The sequence below is a fragment of the Haliaeetus albicilla genome, chromosome 5, assembly GCF_947461875.1.
Source record: "Haliaeetus albicilla chromosome 5, bHalAlb1.1, whole genome shotgun sequence".
NCBI classification, from domain to species: Eukaryota; Metazoa; Chordata; class Aves; order Accipitriformes; family Accipitridae; genus Haliaeetus; species Haliaeetus albicilla.
In genome coordinates this window covers 25,452,909-25,468,358 of record NC_091487.1, presented here as the reverse complement: position 1 = coordinate 25,468,358, position 15,450 = coordinate 25,452,909, and the positions used below count along the sequence as shown (strand labels likewise).

At 50.0% G+C, this 15,450-nt stretch overlaps 1 protein-coding gene and 1 long non-coding RNA gene across 3 annotated transcripts in view; both read right to left on the bottom strand.

Annotated features, from left to right (window-relative positions):
• The window catches only part of LOC138685460 (uncharacterized), a 182,700-nt gene that overhangs the window by 113,968 nt on the left and 53,282 nt on the right, over window positions 1-15,450 (bottom strand). The window lies entirely within an intron of this gene.
• IRF2BPL (interferon regulatory factor 2 binding protein like) lies at window positions 11,790-15,408 on the bottom strand. Of its 2 annotated transcripts, XM_069783794.1 has the most exons (2): window positions 14,848-15,408; window positions 11,790-14,738 (listed from the first exon to the last, which is right to left on the bottom strand). In XM_069783794.1, the coding sequence occupies exon 2, from the start codon at window positions 14,688-14,690 to the stop codon at window positions 12,531-12,533; it is 2,160 nt and encodes a 719-aa protein (XP_069639895.1). In that variant the 5' UTR covers window positions 14,691-14,738; window positions 14,848-15,408; the 3' UTR covers window positions 11,790-12,530. The 2 variants fall into 2 exon arrangements, with proteins under 2 accessions (XP_069639895.1, XP_069639893.1); XM_069783792.1 differs by having other exon boundaries at window positions 11,790-15,408.

Genomic DNA, 15,450 nt, shown 5'->3' with positions numbered 1-15,450 from the left:
CTATTAATATTATTTTCTTCTGTTCTGAAATTAGCTGCAACTGGATTAGGAAATACTCAAGATTTTCACCACTCAAAATGATTAGTCTATTTGATGAACATTTCTAGGTGTACTGATGTGCTGGCTAATTACATATATCAAATGATATCAATTTTGTACCATGTTTGGTAACTTAGCATGAATTTTACAATGAAATGTGCAATTCCACCGTTTTCACGTTTGGAATTAGACTTAAAATTCATTTGCACAAATAAATCTTGAATGCATGAATAGTAAAGCATCGCAACACAGATGCCCCCAAAATTTGGTTCTGAATTCAAATATTCCTTGAATTTTTTTCGCTGTTTGTGCAATCCAGCTGCTTTTCCGTGCACACAAATACGGAGCTGCCGTAAAAGCAGCTGCATATGTGGAAAAAGAAGCCAGTGAAAACAGTCTGTGGAGTCTGGAGGATATTTCCTACAGGACCGCAGTTGTAAGCAGACAGGTCACACCTCATAGATAATGCAACAAGAAGCTTTCCCTCGGCACAGCAACGCCAGAGGGGCCTGCCTTACTGCAAGGTAAGTGCATACCCTGGGAGGGCTCTGGTGGCACCCTTGACCCTGACCTCTCCTTTCCAGTGGCTCTCTCAGCCTCCCGCTGCCTCGCTGCTCTGCACATGTAGCAACACACTTCTTTTGGTTTGCTTCCCTTCGCTGTGCTCTGTCTTGCTCAGAAGGCAAACTCCTCAGGCACAGACCTGTCCTATTTGTCTACAAAGTCTTATGCATACTAAGGGGCTTTAGCTGTAGAATAAATAAACAATAACTGCATTTCTGCTGTGGTGCAGAGACACTTTTGCATGTCTCTAACTGTTCTCATGGGCTTATCTCCAAGCCCCTTTAAGCAGTTCATTATAATTTTTAAGATGGGGTCACCAATACTCTTTCAGATAAGGGCAGATCTTTGGTTCCTGTAATGGCGGTACAAAGCTCCACATAGTGTTCAGCATTTCATTCCTCATGCATCCTGGCATTTGCTTTCTGTTCAAAGGTGCCTAATTTACAAAGGTGAGCTTCCCGTAAGTGATCCAGTGGCAATCGGGTCTTTCTCCAAATATTCTGGTACCTTTAATTTAAAACTAGGCAAAATGCTGAGAAAATGGTTTCCTCACAGTGTGCGCAACTGTATATGCCATAAATTTCACCTGCTATCTGGCTCATTCACCTATCACCAGTGTGCCAAGTCCTACTGGTTTGATTTTTTTATGCTCAAACAGCACTTTCAAACTTTTCAACAACCCCACTTGTTCTTTCTCCCTTAGTATTTAAATTGTAAGCATTTCTGAAAAGACCATGTCTTTGTCTTCTAAAAACTATGTTCCACATCTTTGGCTGATACAAGAAAATATCAATAAAGACCATCAAGATATTTGACAAGATCCACATTTAAGACCTGTCATCTTATGGCAACCTTGCTGTTGATTATCGGTTGCCTCTCATTTCAGGAACTTCTCACTGTGTCTTATTAATGGATGAATTGGTAATGAGGGACTCTTCACGTCATGACCTGCTGGTCAACTATCTTATTTATTTCCAGTGCCTTTGCTGCTTTGCAAAGTTTTGCTGCTCCTAACTCTGCAACCATTTGGCTCTTACTTGTCTGTCCATCACAACAGCTTCAGAGCATCTCCCAAAGATTTAAAACCAGAAAACTCTGCATGTCTCCCTCTCTTTTTCACCCCCACCTGCTGAAGGATAGAGCTTGTCTAGTTTTCCTTTCTCGCCTTTGCTTCTGGCACTTGTTCTTACTTCATCCTCTATTTCAGGCTAAGGGTCTCCAGATCTCCTTGACACATGTCCCAAAAGAGGTACATTTCCATTTCTTCATCTTTCCTGACGGCAACCGTCCCTTCCCACACTCAGCAATTTCATTTCTATAAGGAAATAAATACAGTAGCAAGTCAGCACCGCTTTTGTAAGCTCAAGAATTTCTAAGAGGCACTGGAAAGCCACGCAGGCCAAGAATGTAAGTATATCTGTAAGTGAAATGTATTTCAAGCTACTGAGGTAAAAAGCAACAGTAGTTCTTCTGTCCCAAGTAAGGTGTACTTCATTCTAATCCTAACATCTATCACACTTCCAAATAAACAATGATACTTAGAAGGACTCAGGGCTTTTCATCATTCATGGTTGTCACTCATATCTAGTTTAACCTCACAAATTCCCGAAGAGGAAAAAAGCATTTTGTAGGAGACGCTATGCTTATACCATATACAAAGCTTCCTTGATGTATTTGCAAACAAATTGCTAAGTGTAACCTGCCTCTCTAAAGACCCATGGACCTGGAGCAAACCAGCTATGTAAGGTTATCAGGCCCAGTAGGGAAGGAGCCAGAGGAATTACAGAAAGGTCTTAGTAGCGGGAGCAAATTAAATGGGTGAGTTTGTGTGGTTTGCCCTCCTGTGGCAAGTGGGCCCCTCTAGCTATGTGTTCAAAGGGGGACAAACTGCTGACTGAATGGACTTGGGACCCTGAGACAGAATAATCCTTGGGGAAAGTAAACCAGAAGCTTGTGTACCATGAAGCACCCTGACAGGCAAATGGACTGTATCACTAAGAGAAAACTAGAGCAGCTACATAAAAGATAATGGCAAAACCATATCTCAATGGATATCTCACATATCTCAATGGATTCTTCTGTTGTGAGGGAGAAAGACAGAAGTGCTGTTTATCTGCTGCTGCAAAACTAGCAGCAGACCAGGCACTCCTCCTGCAAGTCAACAAAAGCAACAGGAACTGCAGCTTGCACCTCAGCAGGAGAGACTGCTGCAATGTATGCTGACATGGGGTCTGGGGAGTACTGCTGGACTGGCAGAAGGTAGTTTGGGCTGGCTTAGCTCTGTGCTGATGGAGCTAAAACATTGTCCTCAAATGCCCATCTGCATCCCTGAATGCCTACTCCTGCTGGTGTAGAGGGTTAAAGCTGAGTAGCTACAGAGAACCTCCCCAATGAGAGGAGGCCAAGAAGCATAGAGAGTGTTGAGCTATTTGGCTCTTGTTCTGGCCAGGGTGAGTCTGGCTCCAGAGGCATACTGTCACTGCATCTGGGCTGCATTACATTCATGGGGAATGTGCTCATTTATAGCAATCAAACAGCTAGGGAACATCACTACCTGTATGTTCAGAAATGAGAATGGTAGCCTTGGAATGATATCCGCAGGGTCTGCTGCTAGAGCTTAAACTGATTGCCACTCTGGGCACTCCTCTCCAAGTAACATGATGGAGGAAACAGAGGTGGAGGGAATGAATTCATGTGACAGACTACAGCATTCTGCTACAAAAGGCCAAGGAAGACTTGCAGCTTGCCGAAAAGCTTTAGAAGAATTATTAGCCCTACATCAGCTTACAGAAGGTCCTCCTGAGAGCAGGGAAACTCCAGTACTATGCAGCTGGCATGCAAACTTGCGCACATGAAGGGATCATTCACTGGAGCATATATAGATATGTGCCCAGCATATATAGATACGTGTTATGCCATTTGATCCATGGGTGGAGGCCTCTGTTCAACACAGCAGCTTCCTGCATGAGGCAGCCAGAGCAAGTCTTGAGTAGTGAGTGAGAGGTAAAATGTTGAATTGAGACCGAATAATCTCAGATTGTGTGGGAACTCCACTGTTGCCCGAATGAGAAATTGAGAGAAGTCTGGTGACTACATTGCCAGGCTTCTTTAGGGAACAACAGCCAAAAAGGCTTAAGAAGCTTAGTAAAAAGAGCTACCCAGGCCCAGACATCTTTAACCATCAAGGAAAGCTGGTGTATCAGTATGCAGACTTGACAACCCTGAAACGGAACATCACTGAGAAGTCTGTGTGGTAATGAAATAGGTTCCCATAAAACCATAGAACTAGTTTGGACAAGGCCCTGAGTGTAATTGTGTGTGCGCTGCTGGGGACCGATCCCTTAAATGCTTGCAGCAAGTAATACGGTGACTCTCACAGTGCTGGGCAGGAATCAGGTGACTCTATAAAGAGCTCACCTGAGGAGGAAACTGTGTGGAGCAGGTGACAGCCTACAGCTCCCACAGACTTGGACTGCGATACGAGCACGAAGGGCCTGCTCTGAGCAGAGAGAAATAACCTTGCTCTGGTCTGGTCCCTTGGTTCTAAGGTTTGAAGAACTTGTACTGGTTTTAAGCATTTGCCATCTTTTCTGGGCTGGAGGACAGACCCGATGGCTATACAAGTACTGGGCAAATGAGGAAGAATACAACTCTATTTACAGGCTCTGCACTGGAAGGATTTTTTTCCTTAAAATATTAGAAAATAAATCTTTTTGTAACTCCTTATTTGCAATAGCAGGAAGGAAATGTGTTTTTTTTTAAAGGGACTTTAACCTGATGTGTTGTTTTCAACAAAGGTGCTGTTAACAACTGTTATTGTTATACAGTTCTGTGGAGTTATGTTGTAACTGATTTCCATAGCAACGTGATCATGTCGTATATTCTGGATTATAACTCAGAGGGAGAGAGGATGGGAAAAGCATGGAATGAAGACGACAGAGCAAAACCTGTCCTGATTATTACTTCAATCTTGAATGTTCTTATTAGTCCAATTTGTTTAAACAGTGTTTATTTGTAGGTAATGTTGAGGATCCAGCCAGGCTGCACCTGCCTCCCCAGGCATGCTCAAACACAGCCTGGGATTGCAGATCTTCAAGGGAGAGCAGGGTGGGGTTCCTTCAAATGACAGAACCTTGTGCGAGGAGGAAGTTTCAAGCTGTAACTTGCAAAATATGTAGAACACACTACTGTAAAAATCCAGCCATCAGAACAAGGAAGATCTAGGCAGAGAGCTGCAACTAATCATGCAAAAAGCTGAAAGGAGTTGCTCTTTGTATTAAGCATGTGCAGTGCAGTTCCCAAGAAACGCCATCGTCTCTTCTAGCATGAGGAAAGACAGGTACACAAGAGCATGAGAATTTCTGCATCATTTCCTGGTATTTAACTGTCACACAAGCCACTAGACATCCTATCAAGGATGCTGACTAATGAATCTGTCTTAGGCTGCAGGTCCTTGTTAGCACAACGTGACTAGATGTCCACAGATCACACAGCTGACACTATCCCTGATGGCTGCACCTCTTTCTGCCTCCCCTCCAGCAGAAATGATGCAATGAGCACAGCTGAAGGAGTACAGTTGGATGAACAGAAGAGTTGACTGTGGGAGGTGGGGGCAGAGGGAGAGAACCACTCAAAACCACAGCAAATGTTTGCCAAAAGTGAGTGTGTATACTTACCAAGGTACAGCTCTTGAAAGGCTGCATCCTTTTGATAAGATACATGGCATAATCTTTCACTGAAGGAGGTGGGATAAAATAGATGCACCAACTGGCCTTTCTTATCAATGCAGTCTGAGTTCTTCAGGGAGGAATTATCTTTACATGTAACAGGGAGTCAAGCACATCAACAACACCGAGCAAGTAATAAAAAATACTCCAAAATTTACTGCAGGAAGAAGAGAGCTCTTTCAGTTGTTTTAATCCTAGATGTTTTGTACCTTCTCTTTTTATTTTACAGAAATAAATTACAGACACTGAGGAAGAGAGTTCTAAGAGAAAACGTCTAGCATATCACGCTAGATCAAATAAGCCTGCAACGTCTTCAAGTCAGTGGCCTGTATTTTCCAGTAGCAGACCAGATATTCAGGCTCCCCACTCCTGCCCTAGTTCTGCCCCTAGCTCTGACACAAATGAAACCTACAAAAGCGCGTTGTCCTTACCCCAACTATGTGCCAGCCTGGACATGTTCAAATGAAAACCTGGGCTATGCTATGATCTTGTCTCGTTACCATGAAGCGTGCAGTGAAGAGTAAGATTGCCTCAGATAGGTCCAGAATACAGCAATTCAAAGCAACCCCCTCCCGTCTTTGATTTGGATGTGCTGTGCTTTCCATCATAGCCAAAGGGGAGCTCCTACCTCTGACACACAGGTATGCACTCTCCTTCACCCCAGCCCTTGGTATGTTGCATCAGCAAGAACGGCAACAGCCTCCAGCCTCGAAGTTATCTGAGCGAAGGACGCAGGCTACAGACAAATGGCCTGGCACTGAATGCTGTTGTTCCCAAACACCTGTGTTGTTCAAGTGCTTTTGAGTTCAGCTGTACACAGTTGTTAACAACATGCTTCTATCCCAGAGGAAGGGAGACTAGCAGTTGGGGCAGTAACCAAAGGCCACAGTGTCCCTCATTCTGATAGGCATTTGCCGTGTGACCTTGGCTAAAACACTTGAGATTACCCATCTGGAAAACGGATAAACTAACGTAGTGACTCGAGGAGCAACTTCACCCTTTCCTGGGCGCAGTCCTCAATTATGGTTAGCAAAGTCCCGGCCAGCTTTGCATAAAAAAGCACTTACTTATGGAAGGGCAGAGCGCTGTTTTGGCTTCAAAACAGATCTGGGGCTGCCCCCCCCAGGAGAAGCCCCCCGCCCCTCGCCAGTCTTCAGCAGCCCACAGGCAGAAGCAGGCTGCTAAATCAGTGGTTTGCCTGAGGAGCGAGCGGAGGCTTGCAGCAGCATGGCTGCTTTCTCTGCACATTCCTCTGGTGACGCTGCTTATTACCCAGCATGCAGATAACCCTGAGTCAAGGCTTTGGTATGAGCGGCGCTGCCAGGAGCTGCGTGCTCGGAATAGAGGGTTACAGTTTAAACCGAGGTGAAGCACCGTCCCCAGCCAGCTGCACCCTGCCTGCCTGCCTCCCCTCCTCGGCTGGAGCCAGCCACCCCTTCACCTATTTGCAGAAAAGGAGCTTTCCAGTCCCTCCCCTCCACCCCACCGCTCACGCAGGGATCATTCCCATTGAGAAGCTCCCAGCCTAATAGTAATCCTGACGAATTTAGCTGCTGCTAATAAATCCCACCCCTCTGCCCCTCCCAACCTGCCTCCATGCAAATCCATTTGTAGGTTACTTGAACAATAGCGGAGCTGTAATCAGCCCTCCCCTCTGGCAGCCTGCAGGGAGGGAGGGGAGGAGGATGATGACAGTGGGGAATTCTGCTCGGCTCCTTGAAGCTGCACAGACATGTTTCATGTCCCCATTCCCAGCCCCTGCGCAGAGGCGGGCGGGCGGGCAGGCAGGCGGGGGATCACATGGCTGCCTAGGCCAGGCCCAGGCCAGCGGCAATTACATGCCCTGGTGGCCCGGTGCCCCATCGCCGGCCCAGCCCGGCGCGGCTCGGTTCCGCTCGGTTCGGTTCGCCGCCTCCCAGTCACTGCCCGAGCTGCCGTGCTGCAGGCGTGCCAAGCCACTCCGTGCTGCGGCAGGGTTGCCAGGCTCAGCCTCCACTCGGAGAGCACTGAACAAAGCAAAGGGCCTTTGCGCTGGCCAAAAAACTGAGGAAAAGACCCCAGTGAAGCAGGCTCGGGGGAGCTGGTTGCCCTGGCGCACCTGGTACTGCTGGGAGAGCAGTGCCAGCTGGAGAGAAAGTGGCAGCTCCCTGCTACAGCTCTCTTTGGGGACAAGGAAAAAACACAGCCTTCTCGCTGTTAAAGCCGATCCGTGCGGGAAGGGGGTGTTTTCCTGAAAAATAAGTTGCCATTCGACAGCCGCTCACATCTTTGAGGTTTCTTTGCAAAGGGTCATAAAAGCAGCACCGAGTGCATATGGCTGCGCAGGGCTCCGGGGGGGAAGGGCTGTGAGCGGATGCCAAATCAGCTGAAACCTAAGAAGCTTGACCTTCCTCACCTCCACCCCTGCTCCCACCGCCTCCAAATAACCTTACAAGGGCGCATCGGGAAGGCAAGGCACACAGCACGAGGGGAATGCAATCTCAGCCCAGCTGCAGGCAGGGCTGTGGGGCTGTGTGTCAGTGAGGGGGGAGAGAGAAGGACACTTCGGGGTAGCTGCGGCCGCTGTCAGCAATGCACACCGATACCAGCAAGGTTCATTTCGTCGAGCCAAGCACAGTAGTCAGACTGCAATCTTGAACCTACCTAGCCCCAAGTAGCTCAGCCAGTCCAACCAGTCAGAGACCGTACTGGCCGGACAGACTAGTGACGAGCATCCTCCCCCTCCCATTCACATGTCTAACTGCTCCCTTCTGCTTTTCACTCTACAGTTCCCTGAATGGCTGAAAGAGAGTGGGTTTGCTGTCAGAAACTTGAAATGACACGTAATCTCCCGTGTTTCGTCTCACAGAGGTAGGCGAGCCCGTTCCCAGGGAGAAGAGCTCGGTTCCCGCAGAGCCTCCCAGTCAGGGTCAGCAACATGGGGCTGGGCTGTCCTGTGGCGAACACGTGGAGAGGGAGATGTTCGGCTGGGTCGTCAGAGGAGCCCAGTAGTAGCCTCGCTCAGTGCACACACACCTAATCCTTCTTTTAAGACATACACCAGGGAAAAGACTTCGTCTGCAGTTCTTTTTGCATCACCCCATCAGCAGAGGCAATCCCCTTCCCAGTCTGCATTACAGGTTTTAAGGCAGGGGCTAAAACAACAAAAGCTCAGTACGCAGTTCTTAGACATTTTGAAAATAAACCCAGCAGTGCCTATTTCTATACAGGAGGGTATAACTATGCCCTCTGTGTCTTCCAGGGGATGATTGTAAGGACAACTATGTAGGTACAGAGCTATGTTTTGGGTACAAAATGCATGCTGTAATGGATTCTGATGGCTGAACGCCAAGGGGGAAGCTGTTCTGCTTCAAGAATAGCCTTACAAGAGTCAGCATTACAGTGACAGTTCAGTACTCTGCTGCAAATCTACAGGATGTGTCACTTTGGCAGAGAAAGAGGCTGCTAATGCACAACACAAACCATCCTACTATGAATGGAGAATGGCTGCATACCACGGGAAAAAAAAAAGAAAATGGCAAGACCTAGGGAAGAGGGAAGCTGCAAAGTGACTACTGCCTACTCCGTAGTAAGCTGGGAACCTGAGAGCTCTAAGGAGACAAAGCCCTTTCCCTTGAGGGGAAGAAACACTCAGCTTGCAAGACGCATAAAGAAGCAGACAACCCTTTTTCCAGTGACTGCTGCAGCTCTGCAAAGCTATGCTGGCAGCCAGCCTATTTGAAGAGATTGCAGTTTCAAAACAATGTTAGTCCTGACTAGTTTGGAGCTCAAATGTTAAATGGGGAGGGGGGAAAGAGCATGCTCACATACACAACATTGCTAAGCAAATAACAAACATAACAAGGTTTGTACTAAATGACACCAGTTAGCATTGGTGAACTCAAGCTCCTGATGGAACTGTGTAGTATTTCCCCCAAACGGACATAGCATCTCTTCGCTGCACAAACACTTCCATCTCCAACTCGCGCAGAGCTGCCAATGCTTGAAAAACAAACATCCAGTGACACACATGTTCTAACCCATTTCTTAGAAAATAGGCTACAAGGCTATTAAAAGAAATGTCGAGAATAATCTAACTGGAAAAAAAAAACACCAACCCTCCTTGGGAAAATAAACCATTTAAATACTTCCTTCTCATTACAAGAAGGAATGAGAGCACAACAAATGACCACCTGGACAAATAAATTCACTTACACGATTTATTCAAGCAAACATTGGGCTTTACCTTAAATAGCTGGCAAATATGGGGGAGGGGAGCATTACTGTAAAATACAGAAATCAGCTGAATCTCTCACTCAGCGGCTCCCTTTTCCTTTGCCTCGAAAAAAGGTTACAGCTTATTTGTCAGCTGTGGACATCTTCAGAAAGAGAAAAACCTATGGAGTGGGTTCAAAGAAATGCTGGCTAATATGCCCAGACTAGCTGCTTAATGAGCCAGAGTAAAAGAAAAGGTCACATGGTTACAAAAAACCTCCATACAACAAATGCCCTGTAGCTACAGTTAACTTTAATTAACTGCAGTATTACAATTCACTTCAAGCTTATTTTCCACCTATGTCTACTGCCCCTTACCTTTCCTTTGCCTGCTAAAAATCAAATTGATGAGTCTCATAAGTGGGCTTATGTTTCTAAAATTCTGACTGATAAGAGCTTTTCAAGAATGCTCTGCAATTAAAGAAATCCACCAAACGGGGCTCTTTCCAACTCCAACTAGTGATGACTGATTTCGAGATTACAGGAGTGGTTCTGTTTATATAAATCAGGGTATTCACGCTTCTGTGACACAATTAAGTGTTGAATAGCCAGTAGTTTTCTCTCTTTTAATGGCAGCTGCAATTCACACATGAATATTACTTCTCTCCTTGTTAGGTTTAAACTCGAATTTTATCCATGTGTACAATTTTTTTCTCTGCCAGTCATGAGCTCACAATGTTAGTCCCCCTGTCTTGTGCTTTAGAAATAAACTGCTGTGTGGGAACTGCATGCTTAGAAATAATTGAGAATAGGATCAGTACAAATCTATGCTCTAAAAACCTTACAGGCTGTATACAATAATTAACTCAAAATGTATAGGTTGGATCTAATAATTAACTCAAAACATTATTTTTCTGCATTATTCCCTCCAATTCATTACATAAGAACAATATGTTCTGAGATTTTTAAGCACCAATATATCACTTGGCAGAAAAAAAAAATATATACACGTCATCTGAAATCACAGTGATGCCAAAGGTTGAATCTCAAAACATAACCCACCCACACACCCGCACAAAATAGCCAGAGTATGTACCTATACAAGGGAGGCAAAAATCCGTAGGCACATTAAGCATATAGTCTCAAGGCTTCTACCATCCTTTCCACCACGAATACAAATGAAAAATGCCTTATTAAGAGCAGGCAGATACCAAATGCCACCCAAGACTTTTAAAAAGTACCTCTTGGGATTTTGGGGTGTGGGGATCCTTAATATTCAATAAAACTCAGAGCTCATAACCTATGACACTGTTGCATTTGGAACAGCTCTGTGTTCTGCTGGTCAAACTGCAAAGGATTTCTGCAGGGCTGCTGTTTTTGTTAGGAGTTTTCTATCTTTCCTCCTGGAAAGGACAAAGTTCACATTAGGTTTGTTTGCATTTTCTAGCTAGTGTGAGGCCTGTGTATTTACTTCGCCTGTTGATCACCTAACAGGTATTGCACTGCTCCCCAATCTCCAGAAAACGCCAGTGTCACATAAAAAGTTAATTATACAAAGAATCACGTATGACAGTTGCCAAAACGAAAGCATTTCACTTCAGTGCTTTAAGTTTCCTCACCTGAAAACACAACACAGCCCCTGAACCGTTCACCAGCTCAGTTATGAAAAGTCACTCCCTAAATGGGGTAGGTACCCCACCAGCTGCAACACCAACTGTAGAAGCTGTTATTTCCCGCTACCTTTTTTTGTGCTGTGCTCAACTACAGTCCTGCTTTACCAAGAGTCTATCGCTAATGCTGAGCTTCGATGACTGCTCTTAAAATCAACTAAAATTATTAACCACGTGATGCTGGGTTTTTTTGTGAAAGAGGGCTTCGTTTCAAATCTCAAGCCTTATTAAATTGCGCAGGCAATGGATGCATCCTGTATTGCAAACACTGGTTGCAGCTGGAGAGCTGGGGGGGGGAAGAAGGGAGGAGGAAATGAGATGCAGAAACAGTAAATAGAAAATGCTTAGTCAGCAACTGTTACTGCAACATTAAAGGTGAAATGTAAATAGGCACAATGCCAAGATTTAGATAAGTTTGATAACACCATCAACATCATCATCTTACTACATATATGTGAAAATGTGCGTACAAGTGCCACAATTATCACAACGAACTGTAGGCTCTTGGTATAATGGAGACTTTTTAAAAAAGGCAACAGGGCTTGCGCATGCTGCCTAAGCTCTGAGAAAAATAAAACTTGCTACTCGAGAAGTATTAATATCAATTGAATTTATTACAATTTACTAAGCTCCAAGGCACATTACAGTGTTCTGTTAACTACAGAAATGTATAAAGGACAAACAGAGCATGTTTTTCATGTACAGCATTTTGCTCTACTGTTCAAAAGCATCCGTGCATCAATAAAAGCAAAAACAAAAAACACATGAAGATTAAAAACGTTCAGATCAATAGAAACAAACTGAAACATTTTCCTTACAAACTTGCAACAAAAAAACACCCTCCCCCCAGAGCCACCCCACCGTTTTGCAAACAAAAAACGAAAACGAAAAAAATAAAAGTGAAGGACTAACACTCAGGGCTTGTAAAACATAAGCTGTCACCATTTTTGTAGCAATTTTTTAGGCATCAACACTGGCCTTGGCAAAAAAAAAAAATTTTTTTTCATTTTTTTGTGTTTTTCTTCTTCTTTCAGAGAAGTGCATACATTTACAAAAATACACACCAGCAGCAGGTAATCGCTAAGGGCTATTAACTTTGTACCTAGCCAACACACTGCCAAAGAAATGAGAACAGGTATTATGTAGTAACCAAACAATATTATATTCTGTTTAACAAAAACCAGCTCTATCCTTCAAATGAAGAAGAGTACATACCTTTGTTTCAAAATATAGAAACATACGACGAAAATAATGTCTATACATAAGACTAACTTTTGCAGTTTGTTATATTCACAATTCTACATCTTCAGGAGTCTGAAGGGATTGGATTTCCTACTCAAGGGTCTCTCTCCTTTTTCACTTTAACGTCCCCAGCTAAAATGGTCGCGATCTCGCCCTGCATAAATGCCCAAGGCACATTGGAACCGACTAGGGGGCATTTCTCTCCGCTGGGGCAGTAGACTTCGCCAGTCGCCCCTTGGGCCTTGATGCTCTCTCTGGAACAAGGGAAGCAGAACTTGTGGCTGGGCACAGAGGGGCACTGAACAAAGTGGGTGTCCTCCAAGCGTTCGTGGCAAATGGTGCAGCACAGGGGCCCGCTGTTGGCCATGGGGGAGTCCGGAATGTTTTGGGGGTGCACTTGGTCCATGGCGGGGTGGGCGCTGGGGGGAGGAGGGGCCACTTGCAGGTTCATGTCCCCGTTGCGGGAGGCCAGGCGGCGCTGGCCCGGCACCGAGGCCGGCGACACGGGGCTGCTGCTGTTCCTGCGGGTGGACGTGGTGGAGTGCACCGAGCTGCCGTCCTTTGGCGAGTGGGCATTGCCCAGCGTGTCGGCCACCGACATGAGCGCGGCCATGGGGGACTGTCCGTTCTGGGGGGCGGACTCGGGCGGCGTGGTCCGGTTGGAGTGAGGCCCGAGGGGCGGCGGCGGCGGCGGCGGGGGGCCCCCGCCGTGCACCGCCCCAAAGCCCCCGGCCGACATGGTGAGCTTGAGCGCTTCGCTCTGGCTGGCCATCCACTGCTGCCGCTGCTGCTCGTCGCTGAGCTTCAGAGCCCCCTCGGCCGAGTCCGAGGGCTCGGGAGAGGCTTTCCTCTTGCGCATCGCCCCGCCGCCGCCGCCGCCGCCGCCGCCGGGTCCCCTAGAGGCGGCGGCCGTGCCCTGCGCCCCGCCGGCCCCGGCCCCCGGCCGCGGGAGACTCACCAGCGCCGTGGGCAGCATGGGGCAGCTGGCGTCCAGGTAGGGCTGCGGCAGCATGTCAGCGCCCACCAGCTCCTTGAAGAAGCGCACGGACTCGGGCAGCAGGTCCCCCAGGAGCCGCCAGTCGCCGGAGCCGTGCTTCTTCTCGTACTCCAGGTACTTGAAGCCCGAGGAGAGGCCGCGGCCGAAGTCCTTCATGCAGTCCTGGTACATCTGCTTGGCCACGCCGGAGGCGCTGGAGAAGACGGTGCCGGAGCCGCTGGGGTACTCGATGAAGAGCTTCAGCTCATAGTCCATGCCCGGCTTGGAGACGGCGTCGAAGGCAAAGACGCGGCCCAGCAGGGCGTGATCCTTCTTGAAGCGCACCTCGTAGGGGGTGCAGCCGGCCAGAGTGAGCAGCGTGTCCCGCACGATCTTGGGCTTGCTGGCCCACTCCTCGGCCCGGTTCCGCAAGCTCTCGCTGAGCTCGGCCAGCGCCTCCGCGTTGCGCTGCTTCTCCTTCAGCTCCCGCTCTTGGTCGCTGCTGGACACCGAGCCCGGCCGCTTGCCGCAGGCCTCGGAGGACGAGCCGCCGCCTCCCCCGGCGCCGCCGCCGCAGGTGCCCCCTTGGGAGGAGGCGGAGGGAGCCGGGGGACCGCCGCCGCCGCGGCCGCTCAGGCCCCCGTGCGGCGGGGGCAGCGCCACGCCGGAGGCGGCGGGCCCGTTGAGCAAGGTCTGCGGCAGCAGGTTGGGGGGCACGTTCATCTGGGCGCCGGCGGCCCCCGGGGGCAGGCCGGACACCAACCCCCCGTGCGCCCCGCGGCGGGAGGAGGAAGAGGAGGAGGAGGAGTTGGGGCTCTGCCGGTTCAGCTCCGGCGGCCCGTCCTCAGGCGGCTTGGGGAAGCCGTTGGGCCCCCCCAGCCCGTTGGGCAGGCGGGCACCGTGGCTGCTGCCCAGGCTGCCCGGCGGCGGCGGGTACTCGAAGCGGCTGCGCTGCTCCGCCGCGGCGGCGCTGAGCCCGTAGCGGTCCAGGCTGGACTGGGTCAGCCCCGCCGAGGCTGCCTTGGAGGAGGCGTCCACATGGTTGAGCTGCTGCTGGGCCGCCGCCGCCGCCGCCGCCGCTTCTTTGGCGGAGAGCGGCACTGCCTTGACGCCGACCGGCGGCGGGGGGCCGGGGGAGCGGCCGTCCTGGAAGCAGCCGTGCGCCCGCTTCAGCTGCCGGGCCGTCTCGATCACGAACTCGATGCGGTCGGCGCCCTCGTAGTTGACGCAGCCCCGGCAGACGGGCTCCGTGAAGTCCCAGATCATGGCCCAGGGCATGCGGGGCAGGTCGCACAGGTAGCATGACTGTCTCCGGGACGACGACACCTGCGCGGCGGACATGGTGCTGCTGGCCGGGGAGCTGCTGCCGCTGCCGCCGGGGTAGGGGCTGGCTCAGTCTTCCCCCCCGGGCTGCAGGGGGGGTGGCTCTCCGTACCTGATCCTGTTGCCCCTTTCCGCAGGGGGGATCGCCCGCCTTTAGCTCGCCCCCGCTGCCGGAGAGGGCTGCTTCTACCTGGTCCTGCCGCTGCTGCCCCGGCGGGGTGGGAACCGCTTCTACGGCTCCTCCGGGGGGCTGGGTGGGGGTCGCCTTCTAGCCGCTTCTGTTTCCCTGCGCTCTCTAGCTCTCCGCTGCTGCTGCTCCTCCTCCGGGAGGAGGCGGAGGTGCACGGAGGAAGATGGGGGGGTCACCTTCCACCCGCCGCGGCTGCCTCGCGAGCTCGCACTTCGGTACGTGCCGATCCACCGCCGCGAGCGAAAAAGGAGCACCCGCACGGAGCTGTCCGGTCCCGGCTGCGCCGGCGGTTTCCCCGAGCGCCGGCGGAGCGGTGGCGGCCCGGGGGCAGCGGCGGCAGCAGCGTGGCGAGCGGCGCCGCCTGCTCCTCACTCACATCCTCGCCGCTGCTCGCAGTCCGAGCGCGGGGTGCTGCGCGCCGCCGCGTGTGCCTGCGCGCCCCCTCCGCCGCGCCGCGCCGCGCTCCCCCCGCGCCGCGCCGCGCCGCGCCGCCCCTCCCCTCCCCGCCCCTCCTCCGCGCCGCGC